Here is a 19,690-nt window from a genome sequence, read left to right on the forward strand (position 1 = left end):
GTATTGACTGTGTATGAACTTTGCAAGGAGTTGGTGCCGATTATTCCGTCGATCGCAAAAGAAAGGATGAGAGTCATTCCCTGGGGGAGGTCAATAGTGCCGGAGACTATCAGGTCAAGGGGGGGGGAGGTGGGAAGCATCCACCAAAAGGAAGAGAGGGATTATTAGGTATTCTGGGTGGTGATTATTCAATAATACGTAAGGCCATCCAGGCAGAGACCGACGAGAAAACGAATCTGAGACGGAGCGCCATCAACTTGAAGCCGCGGATCCGACCCCTGAACCCGCTGCCTCAGGCGTCGGGGCCTCGTTGCTTTCTCTCTCTCCACTTTCCTCTCTTTAGTTGGAAGTGTCTCTCTTTCTTCCTCTTCCTCTTCTTCCTCCTCTTCTTCTCCCTCTTTTCTCTCTTCTCACCTACTCATCCTCATCCCCCCTACCATCATTCATTCATTCATTCTATTCACAGCTTCCTCACTCCAATTCCCTCTTTGTCCACCATGGTTGTGTTCACCGCGGTTACATTGTCTCACCTGCATTGACTTCGTTTCCCCCCACTACCGAACCACTGTTTGCCTCCCGCGTGTTGTTAACAGATTGGGTCTACTGTTTATCTCACGTCACCCCGTCCCTCCTCTTTCTGGGACGCGTTCATTCATCCTTGTGAATGCCCTCCGATTCCTTCGCTTCATCCGTGCGAAGCGCTGAATCTCCTCTTCGCATCTCCACCTTCGTCGATTCTTTGACCAACCCCTCGAGCTCCGATTCTCCCCTCCCCAGTCCCATCCGTCACGATCAATACCCTCTGCTGACCTCCCGCTTCCGCCACTTGTCGCCCAAACGAGCCGCCATCATGAACGAGACAGGCGGCCATCCTGGTGTGCGCAACCTTCTCGCTAGGTTCGAGAACAACCAGAACAGCACTACTTCCCCTCCCTCCCGCGGTCGATCTCCCGCTGGCTCCGAACATTCCGCAACTGCCAGGCCCTTGTCCAAGGTGCGCGCTAGCTTCATCGCTGTCGATGGAGCCACCCAGCCAAACCCTGTCGCAGGGCTTCGCAGCGTGAGTGGTCGCAGCGATAGCCCTGCTGCTCCCTCTCGGGTCAGGAGCTTCAATTCGGAGGATTTCGAGGGTGGCTTGAGAAGTCCGTTGTCGGTGTCACCAACCAGCAACGGCTTCCCTCAGAAGATCACCGAACAGCCCGTTGCGGCCTCGGAGACATCGCAGAATGATGTGTCTGAGAAAGTTGAGCCTGCCCCGGTAGAGCCTGAAAAGCCCTCAGAAGAGGTCATCGAGGAGACCCCTGCACCTGCTGCTGCACCTGCTGCTACGCCAGCCCCAGCTTCTCCTGTAAAGGCCAGCAAGGTCTCCACCCCCAAGCCGACGCCGACCAAGACAGTCACAAAGCGACCATCCACTATCCAGGTGGGAAAGACGGCACCCAAGCCTGCTTCCAAGTCGCCAGCGCAACCCCGTACCCCCACCTCTCCCGCCAAACCCGAGGACAAGACTACTCGGACTACACGGGCTGTCCAGCCGACGGCGACGAAGACTGCGACCCTTGAAGCCCCCAAAGTCGCACACAAGCCGAGCCGGACATCCCTGAACACTGCGACGAAGCCCGTCACCAAGCCTGCACGGCCCTCTGTGCCTGCTCGCGACCTGACGAAGCCGACAGCCTCGACCGCATCTCGCACCACCAAAGCGGCCGCCAACCCCTCTCGCCCGGCTTCGACAACGGCTTCGACTTCGTCTACCGCCAAGAAGACCACCACGTCTACTCTGACCCGCAAGCCGTCCACTCTGAAGAGCTCGACCACTGCAACCCAGAAGCGCGCGATCACTCCGACCGCTTCCACCGCGCGCAAGCCGTCGTCTCGTACCTCCCCTCCTAGCGGAAGCGAACGCCCTCATTCCCGTGTGAGCAACACGAGTTCCAGACCGGTCGACGAGGGATTCCTGGCTCGCATGATGCGCCCCACAGCTAGCTCTGCTAGTAAGACGCACGACAAGGTTGAGGTCAAGAGCCCCCCGCGGACCACCAAGCCGGCCCGGGCGCCTAGACGAGTTCCCTCTAAGCTGGATACCCGCACGTCCCGTCCGACCAAGGTCGAGCAAGGCAAGCCGCTGGAGAAGCCTGCGCCTGAGGTGAAGGCCGAGGAGCCGGCCGAGGTCGTTTCTGAGGCCCCTGCTGTCCCAGAGAAGCCTGTTGAGGTTGTCGGGGAAGCTCCCACGCAGGAGCCTGTGCTGGAACCCGTTCAGGAGCCCGTTGAGACCTCTGTCGAGCCTGAAGCTGAAGCTGCCGCTCCCGTCGCCGAGGCTGCCCCTGAAGTCGATGCTACCGAGGTTGCTGAAGCCGCTGAGGAACAAGCTACCGACCTCCCTGCGGTTGCTGAGACTGAGCCCGTTGCTGAGGCCACCGTGCCGGCGGAGGAGCCAGCCATTGAGGTGCCCGAGACTAAGGAGGTCACTGAGCCCGAAGCTCCTGCTAAGGAAGCTACTGAGGCTTCTACTGAGGTTGTCGCCGAGGCTCCTGAGGTTGTCGAGGCCCAGTCGGGCGAGGTTGATGTTGACATGGGCAAGCTCTCTCTCAACTAACTCTCTGCGGAGCACTTGACCAGTTAAAATAGATTCTTCTCTTCTCGTTTCTTTCTCGTGACATATCTTTTTATACCCTTGATAATCGTGATGCGACCAGGTACATATGCTTGTCTCCACGTGTTCTTGATATTGATTTTATTGTTGGGCTTTACCCTTCTTCTCTGCTTCTTGGCTTCTCTGTCTTCCATTTTGGTCTCGGGTTATCTTTCGGGATCTTGGTGTGGAAAGCCCCTTGTTGACAGTCGAACAAGACCGACGACGTGCATGTCGGAGCATTGCAGGTGGAGTTGATTCGGATGTGATCTTAGCGATGTGTACGGAGTACTGCATCTTGCATAGTACTGGGTCCTCTGGCATATTCTTATCCTTGATTATTTTATGCTTTGGTGTAAATTATTGGTATTCAGTAAATGATAGTTTGTTAATCTTATCATAACATGGCAGTACACACAGCAACATTTCCTACTTACATAATGGATCTTCGTGATCAAGCCAACAGCTAAGTAGAACACAGCTACAGCCTGCATTGTTCTAGACCACTACAGCGTCTACCTTGGGGGAACGCCGAGCACATATTTACTAATAATGCGCTCGACTGCATGTCACGCCCTACACAGTACAGCAGTATGATCCTTCGCCCATGAAAGGATCCTTCCTTCTCTCCACCTCAAATTACTCATTCTATTTATATTGACACCGAATCCAATGCCATTCGATCCGATTTAAAATCGACTTACCATGTGATGGATAGCATCATCACCAGACCACAGGGAGATAGTCAGCTCATGAAGCGGATTTTCAAGCCGTACATGCACACAGTAAATAGTTACTAACTGGGTATCCGGTGAATAAATATGCTCAATACTGCTCTACTAGCTGCTGAGGTCAGATTCGTTGATGTGATTCACGGAACAGAATAGCACGTGCCTGTACCTGTTTATTCTAGATTGGATTAGTTCCTGGCAGTACTTCGTTCCTTCTATAGTAGGTAATTATAACAGCAATAGAAATAGTGAGCACTGGAGTATTAAAGGTGTCATCTGCCCTCTTCATAACTCACTCGCTGAATCCTCCTATTCACACCAACACTATCATACCTCCTCCCCAATCTCGTCAAATATCACCCCACTATGACAGGTATATCATCCCCCCTCCCCCGCTCCCCCTCCACATCCCAACTACCATTGACGTTAACACCACCACCCCAGACTCTACCACCACCACAACAACTACATCACCACCCCTCCGCATCGGCGTCCTCCTCTTCCCGGGCTTCCAAGCCCTCGACGTCTTCGGTCCCCTCGACGTCCTCAACGTCCTCTCCTGGTCCACCAACACCAACACCCCAAATACAATACCCTCCCCAACTCCACCCATATCCCTAACCCTCCTCTCCACCACCCTCACCCCCATATCCACCCTACCCCCCTCCCTCCCCAACGCCCTCTCCCAATCCATCCTCCCAACAGCAACCCTCACCTCCTCTCCGCCGCTCGACGTCCTCCTCATCCCCGGAGGCTGGGGCACTCGCGCCCCGCTCCCCGAACACATCGAGTACATCCGCTCCGTCTACCCGTCCCTCAAGTACCTGTTGACTGTGTGTACGGGGGGGAAGTTAGCTGCGAGGGCGGGCGTGCTGGATGGGAAGAGGGCCACGACGAATAAGAATGATTGGGAGAGTGTGGTTAGGGATGCTCCCCGCGTGGAGTGGGTGAGGGAGGCGAGGTGGGTGGTTGATAAGTCTGCTGGGGGTGCGGAGGGAGATGATGGTGTAGAGGTGTGGAGTTCGGCTGGTGTGAGTGCCGGTGTGGATTTGATGTTTGCGTGGGTGGAGAGTATTTGGGGGGAGGAGGTTGCGGGGAGGGTTGAGAGGGTGTTGGAGTTTAGGAGGTGGAGGGAGGGGGAGAGGGATCCTTTTGTTTGTTAGAGGTTTAGGAGTGATTGATATTGTTTATTGAATGTTTGGGGGGGGGCGGTGGTGGTGGTGGTGATGGTGGTGGATAGGGATATTCTCCTGGGGTGTTATATGTTATGGATTGTTGTGTTGATGAGAATTGTGAACGTGAACGTGAACGTGAACGTGAACATGTATGGAATGGAATTGATCGCTGTTGAATCGGACGTGTGAACCAAAGGATACTATGTAGAAGCATTTCAACGCCAGTATAAATGATTCCCATAAACTATCATGCCATAACAAGACGTAAAGAAATGAGGTGATTACAACTTCTTCTCCAACTTCTTCAAAAACCGATTCACCCCGTGCTCCACCTTATACGCACTCTTCACAAAATACTGCGGCCGATGCGGATCCCCCGGCTTGACCATCGCCTCCTTGGCATACTTCTGATGCGGGGAGATCGACTCCTGCGCCGTCGGCTGATACAATTGATTGTGAACATTGTACTCGTTCCCTGACACCGTGGCGCTGCGTTTGGGCCCCTGCTGTTCATACGAGAAGGTCGAATATCCGCCTAGCGACAACTGCATTGGCGGGGTAGATGTCGACGATGAGTCGGTTGACGTTCTGTATATGCCGGGAGTCGGTCCCGCTCCTGCTCCGCCTCCGCCTCCGCCGTAGAGGTGCGCATTGGGGTCGGTGGGAGGCGGGGCGAAGGACATGCGTTGCTGCTGCTGCTGCTGCTGTGGTGGTGGCCCTGGGAGTGACTGATTTGTGCCGATTGGATGGCTGAGGCTCTCGCCTGATAGGAACGAGGCAGAGTAGGAGGGCAGACCTGGGCTAGGCATGGAAGGTGGGAACGAGGAGAGGCCAGCACTCGGAGGTCCAGGGGGCACGTAGTTCCCAGGCATGCTGTAGGGCGGGGCGGGCCCTGGTGGAGGTGGAGGGGCGGATAGACCTCTTGTTGCTGATGGTGCTGTTGCTGTGGCGGCTACCCCCGGAGGCATTTGGGAGGACTGAGGATAAGCAAGACCGTTGTCGACAGCTGCAGCTGCCGCAAGGCCGGTTCCTGTCTCTGCGTCCTCTGGGGGAGGGGTTTTCTCTCGGTGTCTGATAGGCTCTGGCGCCGGGGGTGCAGCGGGATTGTAGGGTAGAGGGGCGGGAGTTGGTTCCGGCGGAGTAGCATCCTGCTGTTCGCTGGCTACAGAATGAATTCCAGGCATGACTGGCTGGGCAGTTGTCGCTAAGCCGCCTAGTGGAGGGGGAGGAGGGAGGTTGCTCGGTGGTGTGATGGCTTGGTAGCTAGGCACGGGGTTAGACACAACCTCGGCTTGAGAATTGCGAGTCTGTCCATTCTGGTAGCCAGGATCGGTGATGGCTACGTTTTCCAGCTGCTGCACAACAGAACTGACGGTGCTTTGTGGTGGAGGGGGGAAGGGATGTCGGTCTGTCTCGATTTGTGACTGCGAGAGATGACGCTCCACCAGATCTAGGAACTGATTGACGTCCTCCGTCGTCCAGAAGTATATGTCTAGAGTGTGCAGGCGGAATAGGGCCGGTGAATCGTTACCAGGCAGTTGCCATTCGCTTGAAATGGCGCCCGGTGGCGGCGGAAATGCCGGTTGGCCTTGGGGTGGACTCGGCACCTGTCCGTCCACGGTCACAGTGCAGAGAGTCGGGAATTTAGTCGAATGTCGGAGGTGGATGTTGTCCAGAGCTACGGGCGTTTAGCAATGAGCCAGCATAATGACTGAGGTACTACTACTAACCGCCATTGAAAGCATCCTGCTCCGGAGTCCCCGGGTTGTTTGCGACCTCAATCCTGATCTTTTGCAGAGCGCTGTTGAGATATAGATATAGATAGCAGCCCTTATCAAACCGGTGATGGACGGGCTTCGGACATGGCGCTGCAAAGTAATAGTGAATATCCGCAAAGCTACACGGCGGTTAGCAAGCTCCTGGCAACAAGATGTGATACAGCTACTGCAGCTGAGATCTGCGGGGTAGCGCTACTCACACAGTTAGTATACGCTCTTCACCCGATAACGGCGGCATAATGGGCGATCAACGTCGATAAGGCCACCAGGGCGTGTTGAAGAAGAGAAGAAAAGAAGATGAATTCCGCACGAAGCGGGAATTGGGGGGAGACGACAGCGCCATGATTTATACCTGGACAAGAGGGGAATTCACACCGGCCTGTAAGATGCAGCGATGCAGCGTGATGCAGAAGCCCGGCGGCTACAGAGCGGCTGAGAGAGCTTCTGGCCGCTGATTCGCTGCCGCCGGATATGTCACAAGAAACATTTGTGCCTGAGGCAGAAAACCCTTTCGGCGCCGCGTTTATGTTCCTCCGAAAATTTCATCTGAGCTTCCGCATCATCGGAGATTGTCTGCCAGCGGGACCTCAAATCCGACCATTGCTGCTGCTGTTTTAGATTGAATCGATAGAGATTCGAGTGACCTTTAATCAATCCTCTCCCCCCACCGCAACAGGTACATCCAACCCTCCACCAGCTCCAGTCGCCGCGCAAGTTTGCTCACTCCGACCCAGTCACTTTATCCCCGTCCTCCGCACACCACAGGCCCCCGGGCCAAACCTCTTTTCAAGATGTCTCTCGTCAACCTCGCCCACGTCTGCTCGCACCTGAACAATGCCTGCAAGGCCCGTCTCGGCCTCACCTCTATCCCCAACTCCAAGCTCCACCTGAAACTCGCCCTCGCGCTGCAAAACGATGGCTACCTCTCCTCCGTCGTCCGCGGAGGCCCGACTCCTCCCCCTGTACACCCTATCCTCGGCAACCCGAACCCAATCGATGAGGTCGAAGGCATCGAGCCCGTGACTCAGAGTAACGTCGCTACCCGACGACTCTGGCTTGGTCTGAAGTACTGGCAGAGCGAGCCCGTGCTGGGCAAGTTGAGCATGGTTAGCAAGCCGACACGACGAGTGACGATCGATGTGGCTGGTCTGCGTCGGGTGATTCGCGGTGAGCGGGATAACACCGTTGAGGGAATCCGCTCGCCTGGTGAGAGCTTGTATATCTCTACGGACCGGGGTATCTTGGAAGCTAGGGAATGTGTGGAGAAGAAGCTGGGTGGTTTGGTCTTGTGCCGTATTCGCTAAGGACTTTACATCGAGAGGGAAGGATGATAGATGGATTACTTTTGATTCTTGTGGTTTTGCATTTATAGCGGAGTTTGGTCAGTCGCGCTGTGTCTCATCCCATGCTTTGTATGTTTTATGTCGCGACTTTGGGATGGATACCTTGTATAGTAACTAGGTGACTTCATGTACGATTTACCATTTTGAAGGCCTGTTTTTCTTATCTTTTGTGCTGGCTGCTAGTGATGATGGCTTGGTTAGGGCCGATGGTCATTCTAGGTGTTGGTTCTAGCTGCTCGTGATCATCTTGCTCTGGTCTTTGTTTACTGGAGACCGCCTAGCTATGGTTCAACGAACCTCAGGGACAGCCAAGGAACGGGTTTAGAGCTCGGTGAATGACGCGGGAAGACATTCTCGTATCCAGGCAGGGTTTCGTGCACATCCACAAGGATCAACCCCTCTACTACTACGATGCTCTCAACAAGTTGCAGCTGGCCAGGTCATCTATCCACATACAGAACTACCCGGTAGTGTCCGATGGCTTACTGCTCCGCCTGTGAGCACCTCGAAATCAGAGTGCTTCAATGATCATGGCATGCTGCTGCAGCTCTACACCGACCTGCCTGATCCAGTAGATTCTGCTGCTTGCATCTAGCAGTGTCTGCTGACAATATCCTGTTATCCATGTGCATGTGAGCTCTTTCCCATGGTTCCCTTTTGTGGCGGTTGTCTCGCTTTGACCGTTCATCGAATTAGTGCACCGGTTTATGAAGCTGCCTTACGCATGGCTCAGCTGTCGTGGCGGCGCTGATATAAGCAACAGGTTCGCCATGCAATATTGGCGAGTACGGAATATTTTCTTCCTGTTAGAACTCCTAGAGTCCCCGTTGAGTAGCCGATACCATAGTAGTTCTCAGTTTATACTTTCCCGTTGGTGCATGGACTCTGCTGCCATTGCCAACACCTCACCGTGCAATGGGAGGATGTCAGACCCTTCTAATGTTAGTCATAGAATTTGGACCAAGTCTGATGCGCAGTGCGTCTGGATTGAGCCAGCGATGTTATCTCCGGGCTGTCCGGATACTGAGTTGAGATCACCATGACCCATTAATCTATCGTCGATGTACCAACGAGATAGGTAGCAGGAATGCTAGTCAGGACGAAGGGGGCATGGTCTGGTGGGATTGTGAAACCACGGTGGGTAGGGCAGGACACCCCAGGCGTTTGTGTCTGCCGAGATAATATCGGGTGAGCTTCAAAGCAATATCAGACGCCACGAATCATCCACACTCTTTACTCGGGAGGTTACCTCAGCGACTTTCCGTTGGGTCGCAATGATGTACGCCATACGCAACCCGGCAATGTCTCACAGCTTGTGCTGGTTCAATCTAATCGAGTAATCGGTTTGATCCACGAGAGAAGACCGTGGTTGCTTCGTCTTCTGGATTCTTCTTGTCCAAGGTTTCCCCTTATTTGCCTCGGCACATTGTTTGCTCAGATGGGGTCATTTAGGGTATCCAGAATATAGGCAAATAGCCAAGGGTCCCCTCAATAGATCGGGGTGGTAAGTTTCCCTATTCATGATCTATCATTAGTTCGATTGCCGTTTGCACGTCAGTGACCTCGTACGAAGAAGTAGTTTCATCAAGTCAGCGTCGGGAAAGGAGTATTGGCTGACACGGACGCCCTGAGTTTGGGCGACAAAACATGCAGCTGTGTGTGCCCAACTCATCGAGGAGCAGTGACATTTCAGGCCGGGAACCTGAAGCTCCCCGCCCTGTGGATTCTCGACTTTAGGCCGCCATCCGTCCTTGACCTTGGTGTGTGTGTGTGCTCCCGATCCACTCCACAATTTATACACCAAATCTCTGTGGTTGTTGAATTGAACTGGGTCCTTCCCTCCAGCATAGGCAGCTGTAGAGCAAATGCGAGAAGCGCATCCTCGACAGTGGGGGTGGATCCGTAGATAGACACGGGCTAGATATCTACCAGTTGGAGTTTGAGATGGACTGGACAAGCGCCAGACTATGGTTCGGTTCAGCAGCACCATGGAGTACAACGATATGCGCATAGCCAAAAGAACGATCTGGAGTGGAGTAAGAATAATGACGGTAGATGCGGTAGCAAAGTCCCGATGGGGAAAGGAAGATCGGGTCTATTTTGGCCTTCGACCGGTGGACTCAGGCACCCAGGCCAGTCCCCGCCGTCCGCCCCGTGATTCGCAGTTTGCTTCTCTTTCCCACTGCAACCTCCGCTTCATCATCGGCCTTGGTCTTGTTCTCCTTCTTCGTCCCTGTCCACAATTGGATCCCAAATCAAGGCCCAGTCGATGTGGGTGGAGAGCATGGGACCATTGACACGGTGCCCAGTAACTTTATTCCCTTTAACTTCCCCCCTCCCAAAGAAAAAAACAAAAGCCCCTTACCCGCAATGTTCCATCAGCAAATGGACTGACTGGCAATTGGGCCAAGGCCGTGAATAATAGTAGGTAATGTTCTCGTCCTTATGCCCAGCGGACGCATGTTCCCTGCCGAGTCCTGCGGTTGCTGCCCAAAACCCTATGCAGCACCGGATCCTTCGACTCCTCATTTCCTGTCCTGACATGCGCGGTTGAGGGCAAGATCAACATACAGGAGTTGGCTATGTCCCGCTGGTGGAGTCTCGCTGTGATTTACTGCCGGGTCCATCCATGGCTATGTACCCCAGTATGCCTGGTGCAGCTCCACTGATTGCACGGAAAACTGGCAGGGCGTCTAGCTCCGGGAGTTATTGTCTGGCTGCTGCGCCGGCGGACTTCCTTATTGCTCTTCATCGTCCCTTGTTCTCCCGGACGTCTCTGGCTCAATCGATCCCCCTCAACCCTGTCGGCGAGGCACGGTGGAGACCTGGCTCGATTGGCCCTGGAAGCAAGATGGATTCGTTGTTTTCCGTATAGTACGAGGTATCTTCCGGCACGCGCTTGCTCCCTGACAGAGCGGAGCCCGGCCTTGAGCAATCCAGTCCTATTGCCACTGACAGTGGAGTTCTTCATATTTCTTCCAGCTTGCCATATCTCACGCGGCCTTTGAAATTAAAAGCTTATCTGGTGCCGTGGGCCGTCCACCCTCTTATTTTATTTTATTTTTTCCCACATTATCTGCTACTTTGCTATAATAAAACGCCCCATTCTACTCGCTGTCAGGCACCATTCTGAAAGGTCTGGACTGAACAGGCTGAGGTTGCCTCGCCATTGTGTATACCCGTTCATTCTTCTATATAAAACATCAGCCTCATGTCCACGGTCCTTTCACCCTCATTGATCGCAATGTCTTCAGGTCTCAGTTATTTCTCACGAGCATCCGGGAGCAGCGGCTCCTGCACACATTCCATCAGCAGTGATGATTCGTGGTCTCGCCACAGGTTAGCCCCAATGCAATATTCTCCTTATTTTGTTCCTGGTGATGTCGTTGGGGGAAGCTCACCTCGTACAGTGGCATCATGCCCCAACAACCGTCCGTATACGGGACTTCGGGCGAGGCGCCCGTGATCTATCATCCAAGGTACCTTGTCACTATCTTGTATCGGCTTTGCTTCCTTTCTTTGCAGAATCTGTCATACTGAGACTCATGTCACTCATCCTTAGCGCTAGAAGGTTCTCCCCTCCGCATATTGAGCGTGGACCCATAGATACTCAGGCTCCTGTCAAGCCCAACAAACCAGTTTCGTCGGAATTCGCTATGCCATATAGCGGACTTCCAGTGACCTCACATGCACTGGGAACCATTCCCGTGTCTGCAGGAGGTGCCTTGCCACGCCCCACAGCTCTGTACCCAGAGTGGGACCACCCTGCTCGCCTCCCAGCGGAGTCACTTAGGCGTGATTACGACCTAGTCAGACCCTACGAAACGTCAGAGTACCTGATTGAAAGAAATAGTCGACGCGCAACGGAGAAGCCTAAAGGCGCTACTCGGTATCACTCGCAGAGACGGCCATCTAATCGTGACGAGTTCGACGGACCCCATCAGTTGCTAGACCCACCATCACCGCGGGTCATAGCAGCCCAAGGGAGGGATTTGCCTCATCTACCTACTAATCTAGATGTCTCAGAGCAAGATCAAATCCTGTCGTCAGTAAACGACCGACTGTCACAGTGTGCCTTTGACTTTGTTGCAAAGTATCAATTCCCGATTCCACTGGAACCGGACAAGAGACCGGTGAGAGTTCCTTCTGACCGCGAGTGGACCGAGTGGGTATATCTCCTAAAGAGACTGGCGACCAAGCGTCGTATCCCAGCCCGGGTGTTGTATAATGGCCAGATCAAGCAATTAGTGACCGTGCTGGAGAATTCCCTGGAGATGAGACATGCCGCCAAGCATCAATCCCGGCCCATCAAGGATGATCGGAATGTTCTTCAGCTCATCTCAGCTGGCACTCAGGTGGCCAAGATCCTCAAGGATGCCAATGCCATGGAATTCCTTGACCGCCTCTATCTTGATACAGAAAAACGCATCCATGATCGACGCAGCCGTCGCGTCAAATTTGCCAGCCCATGAACTAGGGTAATTGCCAGCCTTTGCCTAAATTATGATGATGATGATTTGAGTTATGGCCACACGATCCTGCCTTCCCATGGACCAAGTGCAGACCGCCATGCTCCTGTTTTTGTGGTTTACCCCTCCGCACCTCTGGACGGTTGTTCCCAGGAAGGAGACTTCCCAAGGAGAACAAACACAGTGCCCGTGGAATATCCGGATTACCCGTCCATTGTTTAAGCGGAACTGCGGACCTTTAACTTACCCTTACGGATGGATTGACTTTGTCCAAGCGTCCCACATATGGCCCCTGGATATGGATTCCCCAGTACTGCCGGATTGGCCGATTCGATGATCTCAGGCCATGACCGGCCGAGATCTTAAACAAGTTTGGTTCAATAGATCCCCTTTGATTGGACGATGATGAAGTATGCCATGGTGATATTAGGGCTTCTTTTATGCCGTTATGGAGGTTTCTCGTGTGTTCCTCGGGTTTATTTGTCTCTTTTTATATGTTGTCTGGATTTCCATGATCAGATTACCTTTCGGCTTTAGATTATACTTTTGGTGCCGTTATATGCTTTTGAACCTTATGCCTTGGTTTGGGTTGAGGATTTGTCTATTCTTTATGTTTCTCCTTAAATATCATGTTGTACAGCCCATTTTGGCTGATCCGGGTGGCTTTTTTTTTTTTTTTTTTTTTTTTTTTTTGCATTGCGGTCAACTTCCGTTGATCTAGAGGTTACATGGCTGTTGAATTGCCATGTTTATTGCGTTCTGTTGGCATTTCAGGCTGAACACTTATATGAAACTCTGCGCTGGCTCTGTGCTTGGTCCATTTTTGAATTGTCCACTAGCACTGATAAAGCGTTGTCAGCAGCCAGACTTTGTGTCTTTCTCAGGGACATATACAAATACTTTTTGGACTCTACGAAGCGGGAATACAGTGTTATTTTCACACTATAGAGCCATACGAGCGTTTGCTGGAGGAAGATGAGGTGGAAATACATGGGGCCACACTTGGTGAAAAATTCACGCAGAATTAAAAGTCTGTCATGCGCCATTCTCTGTCCGGACATGAAAAATCGGCCAAGATTGGCCTCAGGCACAGAGACAGAAGGGGCCTTTTTTTAAACCCCTAGTGCTTCTCAACCAACCCGTGCCTCGATCAAGATAGTCTGGCAATTAACAGACGGCTATCATTCTTACATCCCTTACTAACGAACTAGGTACAACCTTACCCCCGACCTCCTCAAAGAGCCATCATACTTGGCGTGCCACTTGTTACCTTTCTTCAAAAACATACGTAACACAACGGGACCAAACAGAACCACGAGAACTGGGCGACTTACAGGCCCAACAAATCATTGCTTTGGAGGTCAGCGGGCAGCCTGAGGCATGACCCAGAAGGAAGTGCATGATGATCACTAGCATTCTCTCTGGAGTAATTGTACTAGCCTAGGGAGTAAGTATCTAGTAGTGTCTGTCATTTGGTATGTGACAGAGATAATTGTACTACCTGTTACACTAGAACATCTTGTTCTAGTGTTATCTTCTTTCAATAGACCTAACATGTTCATACTACCAAAGTATTTTCATATGGTACTTGGAATTTGATCGCATTAACTCGTATCAGGAAATGAAATCCTAAGTCAAGTACTATCTCTAACATGGTTTGCTGATTTTAACTCCCAACCGAACATAAATAAACGTACTTACTGAGACTCTCAAGCTGTAGTGGTTGCTATCAAACCAATTTCATCAGCAGCGGGTTCACCCAACCCATCATGATATATATCTTCTACTACTGTTCCAGTTTCACTACTAGCACTACTCGTAATCACCCCCTTTCCTCTTTCTCTCCCCCTCCCTACTACTAGTACTATTATTCTCATTCCACCCCTCCAAAAAGTCCAAAAGCCTGCATTCAAGCTCCTTCTGCCTACTCACGGGCCTCGGCCCTATCGGCAGCTCATCACCCCATTCAGACTCCGCCTGCTTCGACAAGCACTCCCGCCTCACCAAGGTCAGTCCCAGCCCATACATCCGCCAGCAATCCCATATCGCCATGCCGAGTGCGTACCAGGACTGTAACAGGTCCTGCTGGGAACCGCGTGGGGACGTGGACATTGACTTGCTGCTGCTGCTGCTGCTGCTGCTGTTGTTGTTATTCTCGCGGGTTAGCTGTTCTTCGACAAATCCGATCATGCTATAGCGGCTTGGATCAAGCCACTCGGTGCTTCTTGAAGGGGACCAAGGCTTGAAGCATAAATTAGGAGGTAGTGGTAGTGGAGTTTGCGTGGCTTTCTGATGTAACTTGCGAATTTTGCCGAGGGCTCTTGTAGATGGTCGACGTTGAGCTCGCGGCTGTAGGTCAAAGTCTGTGTCTGTACCTGCATCCGTTTTGAACAGATCCAAATCCTCATCTAAGCCCTCCAACCACCCAACAACAGTTCTTATCTCGCGATGATTAATGCCTAACCACTTGAACCCCTCCTCATCGTCAGTATCTATGTCCATATAGTCATCCTTCATTCTCTGAAGTCGAGCATCAGTGAACAACCTCAGCTTCTTGCCAACAGATAACAATTCATATCTCAGCTGTAGAAGCCACAACGGACGGTAGATGCGATGCTCTTCGAGCCATGAGGGAGGTCCCACGTCGTGTAGCTTGTACGTTTCCATGTACGTCTCTGTGGATGCACTTGTCTTTGGATCTAGGTCTTCTTTGGTCCAGCGGTGCGGATGAACGCTCCGAAGCCGGGTTAGGAGGGTGGATAGACATGCGCATGCTAGACGCTGGATGTTGGCTGCGAGGGTGATCATTTCGAGGAGGGTTGTGTGGGCTGGTGGGGAATCGAAGGAGAGGGAGGAATCATCTTCTCCTAATAAGAGTGTAGTATAACAGATGGTGCGTCTGACAGCTGGTTGTGAGGAAAATTGACGTAGTTTGATGATTATGTGGAAGTGCCGACGGGTAGCAACGGACATGATGGGGTTGTTTTTGAGGGTGGATTTGACAATACGTATGGCTTCGCGGTGGGCTTTGGATGATGTTCGTGCTGATCTTCGTGTTTGTTTCTTTGGTGAGGTGCTGGGGGCTGCTGGGGTGGTGAAGAGGTCGTGTAGTGGTGGGGAAATTTGAATGAGGCTTTCGAGCGTGATCCAGTCTGCTGTGTAGTCGATGATTAGGGAGAGGAGCTCGTATGGAAGCTTGCTTAGGGGGTCCATTTTGGTGCTGATGTTGTGAGTGGAGTTGGTGGTTCTGTTCTTTGGGGTGAACACGATCTTGATATATGTGAGGAGGAAGGTTAAGATGACATATTCTATCGTCAGACAAACTTGTCATGCAGATTTACGTGCTTTTGGCGTCATTCTATGGTTGCATGCAGTCGGGTCTTGCAGCAAAAAACATCAGCTATACTTACATAACACGTTGTTAGAACGCAAAAAAAGCTCAAACAAAAGAAAAGTACTGAGGATTTCCTCAATTTCTTCCGAACAACGTCCTCCACACAGCTCCCAACGACAACCTCTCCGGCCACCTCATCAATACCCCAGCCCCGATCATCACCGACACCAGGACGGACCCTAGCCCAGCAACACCTAACAGCTTCCCCTGCCTCTTCACAGACGCAATCACCTCCGAGTACCGTTGGTTACTAAAGCTTACCCGAGAATACTGTGTCTGCCATCCCAGGCTCGGTACATAGCGATCCAGTGTCTCCTCAACCGTCTTGCGCAACTTGTAGACGGGACTTTTGACTCCCCAGCGCATTTCAAGATAATTCTGCTTAGACAGGTCGTTGATCGCCCAGGTATCGGCCGTACGTTGGTTGGTGTATGCTTGCAATGCTGCGGCACGGGCAGAGGCTCGAGCTTCAGGTGTAGGACTGATAGACTCGTCATAGACGCCGTATTGGTCCATGAAAGAGAAGAGAACGCGAATATCTTCAAGTCCGGCGTTCAGTCCCTGTCCATAGAAAGGCAGGACGGCGTGCGCAGCATCGCCGACTATTACTACGCTGGAGCCGAAGTGGTGCGGTTTACATTTCAGACTGATGAGAGGAAGGTGTGGGTTCTCGGTGAATTGCTGGGATAGGGCTTCAGGCGTAATCAAATTGGGACAGACGCCGGGAAAATTGTAATCGAAGGAGGTCATAAGGTCTTGCGGTGAGCTCTTTTCCAGTTTCTCATAGTGCCAGGCTGGTGCGAATAACGTGCAGGTGAAGGATTTATCAGCCGATGGAAGCGCAATGAACATGAATTCTTTGCCCGGCCAGATGTGTAGATGGTTGGGAGAGATCTGGAAGTCTCCTGTTTCCGGGTGTGGGGGTATGCGAAATTCACACCAAAGCGTGTCGATGTATTCTTGCTGATAGTCTACTCGGGCGAACTTCATCATGTGATAGCGGGAGGCGGAGTGGGCGCCGTCGGCACCGACGAGGTAGTCGAAAGTAATTTCAATCTCGGTCACTGATTCCGGAGTGTAAGCGGTGCTCGGAGTGCGGCGTTCGAGCCAGGCACGGTTGGTGCGGAAGTCGGCGCCGGTGAGCTTGTGGTTGAAGAACATCTTGACGTTTGGCGTGCGCGACAGTTCATCCAAGAGGGCATTGTTGAGAGTGCCGCGGTCAACGGCATTGATGGCCTAAAGGTTAAGATTAGATGAGTAATTTCCGTTTGAGGCTGAGAAAAGTGAAGGCATACTCGGCCGTGGACATCATAAGCTTGCGCAGCTTCCCAGAGCTTGCCGTCGCTTCGGCCGTGGATCATACGTCCGTGCATGGGGATGGCGTCGGCGAGGATGCGCTCTATGAGTTCCTCTCGATTGGCCTGCCGCATGGCGGTGATGCCCCGTTCGGAGAGGGCGAGATTGATGGACTTGGTGAAGTTCAAGGGAATCGTGCTTGGATCACGTAGATCTGTAAATCAACATGTAGTGTGAGAATGGCCCCATACTTGATAGAGATCGAGTCATCAGGAAGATGCGGGGTCGATGATGATAGAGCCATCGCAGCCTGTCGGATGGCAAGGGAAGCAGGATATCCAGGATGACCTGGCAGCGTATAGCGACTAACCTCCGCGTAGTTCGTACATCTCAACATCGTCGCCTCTAGCTGCAGCATAGAGAGCCGCCAGGGACCCCACCGGGCCAGCACCCACGATGACCACTTTCTGTCGTCCAGCAGACGGTTCCGCCATGTTGACCGGAGTCCGTGATCGAGAGAGTCTACCTGGACACTTGATGTGATTTGGGAGTCTTGAGGATGATCCCGAGTCTGCGTAGTATAAAGACCTGCAGATCGGCCGAGCTTAAACTGATATTGAAATGGCAACTGACAGCTGCGTCACACGCATTCCTTCTTTCTTCCATATGGCGGTGGGTCTGTGGAACATTTTTACAGCCAACAGGAGTTTGTGCTAGCCGCCCCCCGCCGATAAGCATCGGGCCTGATTGACCAACGAGCATGTCCCTTTGAGGACCCTTGACGCCGGTTACGCGCGCTTGTTGGCGCTTACTTAGGGTAAGACCGGATACACTAGTCCGGTTCAGGCTAGAGGACTATATACCACACTAACCCAAAGCAGGAATGGAGTGCCTGGAATTGGCCGGGCGGATAAGCGCCACGCCACGCCAGGCCCATCCGCGGGGGATTGTCCCATTTTTTCCCTTCTAGCCCAACTTATATTCCTCCGGCGACCATTTCTCTCGATTCGTTCTTTCCTAGCGGTCATTTACCTGATTCCCTTACACTCGCGATATAGCTTGATCTCAAAATGGCGGAAGTCGCAACGCGGAAATGCATGGGGCTGGACTGTGACAAGAACGCAGGCACGTTGCAGTGTCCGACATGCCTCAAGGCGGGCACGGATAGCTTCTTCTGCTCGCAGGACTGTTTCAAACGGAGTTGGGTAGGCTACCTTACGTGACCCATCCGGCTCACGTGGGTTTGAACGCTTTTCGAGATGATTTGCGAATGCTGACTGGTCCGATGCAGAGCGAACACAAGACTATTCACAAGAAGAGTAATTTCCTGGCCAACCTCTTCACTCCTAAAGTAGTTTCTGAACCAGATCCAGCAACCGGCTTGTACAACCCCTTCCCCGCCTTCCAGTTTGCCGGCAACCTGCGCCCTGTCTACCCGCTGTCGGCTCCGCGAACCGTCCCCAAGACCATCCCCCACCCCGACTACGCCAAGGATGGCATTCCTCGTTCCGAGCAGAAGTTCGTCGGCCGCAACAACATCAAGATCCTGAGTAAGGAGGAACAGGAGGGCATGCGCAAGGTGTGCCGTCTGGCCCGTGAGGTACTGGATATTGCTGCCCGGGAGTTGAAGCCCGGTGTCACGACCGATTACATTGATGAGGTGGTTCACAAGGCTTGTATCGAGCGTGAAGTGAGTACCCTTCCGGGAATATTGAGTTATGCTGTTTAGTGGTGGTTTGGTTTGGTGCTGATGCGATTGGCTACAGTCGTACCCCTCCCCCCTCAATTACTACAACTTCCCCAAGTCGGTCTGCACGTCCATCAACGAGATTATCTGCCACGGTATCCCCGACCAGCGACCCCTCGAGGACGGCGACATTGTCAACATTGACGTTACGCTGTACCACAACGGTTTCCACGGAGACATCAACGAGACCTACTATGTCGGTGACAAGGCCAAGGCCAACCCCGATGCTGTGCGCGTGGTTGAGACGGCGCGTGAGTGCTTGGACAAGTCTATTGAGCTGGTGAAGCCGGGAATGCTGTTCCGCGACCCTGGTAATGTGATCGAGAAGCACGCCAAGTCCCGGGACTGCAGTGTAGTCAAGAGCTATTGCGGTCACGGTATCAACCAGCTGTTCCACTGCGCTCCTAACGTTCCTCACTACGCGAAGAACAAGGCCGTTGGTGTTGCCAAGCCCGGTATGTGCTTCACCATCGAGCCCATGATCAACCAGGGTACCCACCGCGATCGTACCTGGCCCGATGACTGGACCAGCTCCACGGCCGACGGAGGCTTCTCCGCCCAGTTCGAGCATACACTTTTGGTTACGGAGGATGGTGTTGAGGTGCTGACGGCGCGCTTCCCCGACTCGCCCGGTGGGCCTGTGCCCATTCCGGCTGCTGCGGAAGCGTGAGTTTCAAGTACATTGCATGCAGGTAGCGTAACGAGATAGAGCGTTTATGATTACGAGGGTTGGGTGTGATGCGTGCTGTATTGGCACTGTTTTTGGGGTGTTCTAAGTGATTATTATGCCGCTGTCTTTGTTCGTCGTTGAAGATATCCTTAGTGTATAGGTGTGGACCATGACCATATCCATGTTCGTGTATTTTGGTGTCTGGCATTGCGTTGTCGCAGTATAGGATGAAGGTGGAATAAGGCAAACTACCAGCGAAATTATAACAGGAGAGCGTAGTTAGCATTACGTACGCGGCCGGATCGGAGAAGATAGCCTTAACGATAGAGTTGCGATTGCGATATCCGAGAAGAGACCATCGCCATCGGGGCGGGCGGACGAGGAAGTCTCTCCATTATCTGTATTTTCTGACAACTCTCCTCGGATGAGTATGTATGGCCATGTCTAAATCGACA

At 52.7% G+C, this 19,690-nt stretch overlaps 11 protein-coding genes across 11 annotated transcripts; 7 read left to right on the forward strand and 4 right to left on the reverse strand.

Annotated features, from left to right (window-relative positions):
* Positions 1 to 311: 311 nt before the first annotated feature.
* BO85DRAFT_451223 (uncharacterized protein) lies at positions 312 to 3,035 on the forward strand. The gene has a single exon (XM_025660541.1). The coding sequence runs from the start codon at positions 665 to 667 to the stop codon at positions 2,594 to 2,596; it is 1,932 nt and encodes a 643-aa protein (XP_025513362.1). The 5' UTR covers positions 312 to 664; the 3' UTR covers positions 2,597 to 3,035.
* A 490-nt stretch (positions 3,036 to 3,525) lies between these two features.
* Positions 3,526 to 4,916, forward strand: BO85DRAFT_521814 (DJ-1/PfpI family protein). Its single transcript, XM_025665221.1, has 2 exons — positions 3,526 to 3,736; positions 3,808 to 4,916. The coding sequence occupies exons 1-2, from the start codon at positions 3,730 to 3,732 to the stop codon at positions 4,524 to 4,526; spliced, it is 726 nt and encodes a 241-aa protein (XP_025513363.1). The 5' UTR covers positions 3,526 to 3,729; the 3' UTR covers positions 4,527 to 4,916.
* On the reverse strand, positions 4,689 to 6,830 carry BO85DRAFT_71522 (uncharacterized protein). Its single transcript, XM_025665612.1, has 3 exons — positions 6,517 to 6,830; positions 6,269 to 6,435; positions 4,689 to 6,216 (listed from the first exon to the last, which is right to left on the reverse strand). The coding sequence occupies exons 1-3, from the start codon at positions 6,552 to 6,554 to the stop codon at positions 4,820 to 4,822; spliced, it is 1,602 nt and encodes a 533-aa protein (XP_025513364.1). The 5' UTR covers positions 6,555 to 6,830; the 3' UTR covers positions 4,689 to 4,819.
* A 72-nt stretch (positions 6,831 to 6,902) lies between these two features.
* BO85DRAFT_451227 (mitochondrial 37S ribosomal protein uS8m) lies at positions 6,903 to 7,807 on the forward strand. The gene is made up of 2 exons (XM_025660542.1): positions 6,903 to 6,992; positions 7,051 to 7,807. The coding sequence occupies exon 2, from the start codon at positions 7,108 to 7,110 to the stop codon at positions 7,618 to 7,620; it is 513 nt and encodes a 170-aa protein (XP_025513365.1). The 5' UTR covers positions 6,903 to 6,992; positions 7,051 to 7,107; the 3' UTR covers positions 7,621 to 7,807.
* A 1,020-nt stretch (positions 7,808 to 8,827) lies between these two features.
* Positions 8,828 to 9,884, reverse strand: BO85DRAFT_451232 (uncharacterized protein). Its single transcript, XM_025660543.1, has one exon. It carries the CDS (start codon positions 9,647 to 9,649, stop codon positions 9,191 to 9,193), a length of 459 nt encoding a protein of 152 aa, XP_025513366.1. The 5' UTR covers positions 9,650 to 9,884; the 3' UTR covers positions 8,828 to 9,190.
* On the forward strand, positions 9,705 to 10,213 carry BO85DRAFT_461092 (uncharacterized protein; the record flags this gene model as incomplete). The annotated part of the gene is made up of 3 exons (XM_025661762.1): positions 9,705 to 9,875; positions 10,017 to 10,083; positions 10,113 to 10,213. 3 exons carry the CDS (start codon positions 9,705 to 9,707, stop codon positions 10,211 to 10,213), a joined length of 339 nt encoding a protein of 112 aa, XP_025513367.1.
* BO85DRAFT_71488 (uncharacterized protein) lies at positions 9,902 to 10,934 on the forward strand. The gene is made up of 3 exons (XM_025665610.1): positions 9,902 to 9,930; positions 10,088 to 10,533; positions 10,642 to 10,934. The coding sequence occupies exons 2-3, from the start codon at positions 10,289 to 10,291 to the stop codon at positions 10,790 to 10,792; spliced, it is 396 nt and encodes a 131-aa protein (XP_025513368.1). The 5' UTR covers positions 9,902 to 9,930; positions 10,088 to 10,288; the 3' UTR covers positions 10,793 to 10,934.
* BO85DRAFT_71420 (uncharacterized protein) lies at positions 10,857 to 12,354 on the forward strand. Its single transcript, XM_025665609.1, has 2 exons — positions 10,857 to 11,138; positions 11,222 to 12,354. The coding sequence occupies exons 1-2, from the start codon at positions 11,077 to 11,079 to the stop codon at positions 12,129 to 12,131; spliced, it is 972 nt and encodes a 323-aa protein (XP_025513369.1). The 5' UTR covers positions 10,857 to 11,076; the 3' UTR covers positions 12,132 to 12,354.
* A 1,586-nt stretch (positions 12,355 to 13,940) lies between these two features.
* Positions 13,941 to 15,341, reverse strand: BO85DRAFT_498540 (uncharacterized protein; the record flags this gene model as incomplete). Its single annotated transcript, XM_025664035.1, has 1 exon — positions 13,941 to 15,341. The coding sequence occupies one exon, from the start codon at positions 15,339 to 15,341 to the stop codon at positions 13,941 to 13,943; it is 1,401 nt and encodes a 466-aa protein (XP_025513370.1).
* A 136-nt stretch (positions 15,342 to 15,477) lies between these two features.
* bna4 (kynurenine 3-monooxygenase) lies at positions 15,478 to 17,312 on the reverse strand (the record flags this gene model as incomplete). Its single annotated transcript, XM_025658066.1, has 3 exons — positions 15,478 to 16,758; positions 16,818 to 17,032; positions 17,189 to 17,312. 3 exons carry the CDS (start codon positions 17,310 to 17,312, stop codon positions 15,598 to 15,600), a joined length of 1,500 nt encoding a protein of 499 aa, XP_025513371.1. The 3' UTR covers positions 15,478 to 15,597.
* Positions 17,313 to 17,788: 476 nt separating this feature from the next.
* BO85DRAFT_451234 (methionine aminopeptidase MAP1) lies at positions 17,789 to 19,589 on the forward strand. Its single transcript, XM_025660544.1, has 4 exons — positions 17,789 to 18,023; positions 18,110 to 18,137; positions 18,192 to 18,508; positions 18,585 to 19,589. Exons 1-4 carry the CDS (start codon positions 17,889 to 17,891, stop codon positions 19,233 to 19,235), a joined length of 1,131 nt encoding a protein of 376 aa, XP_025513372.1. The 5' UTR covers positions 17,789 to 17,888; the 3' UTR covers positions 19,236 to 19,589.
* Positions 19,590 to 19,690: the final 101 nt, after the last annotated feature.

The sequence above is a fragment of the Aspergillus piperis genome (assembly GCF_003184755.1).
Source record: "Aspergillus piperis CBS 112811 unplaced genomic scaffold BO85scaffold_15, whole genome shotgun sequence".
In the NCBI taxonomy this organism is placed as follows: Eukaryota; Fungi; Ascomycota; class Eurotiomycetes; order Eurotiales; family Aspergillaceae; genus Aspergillus; species Aspergillus piperis.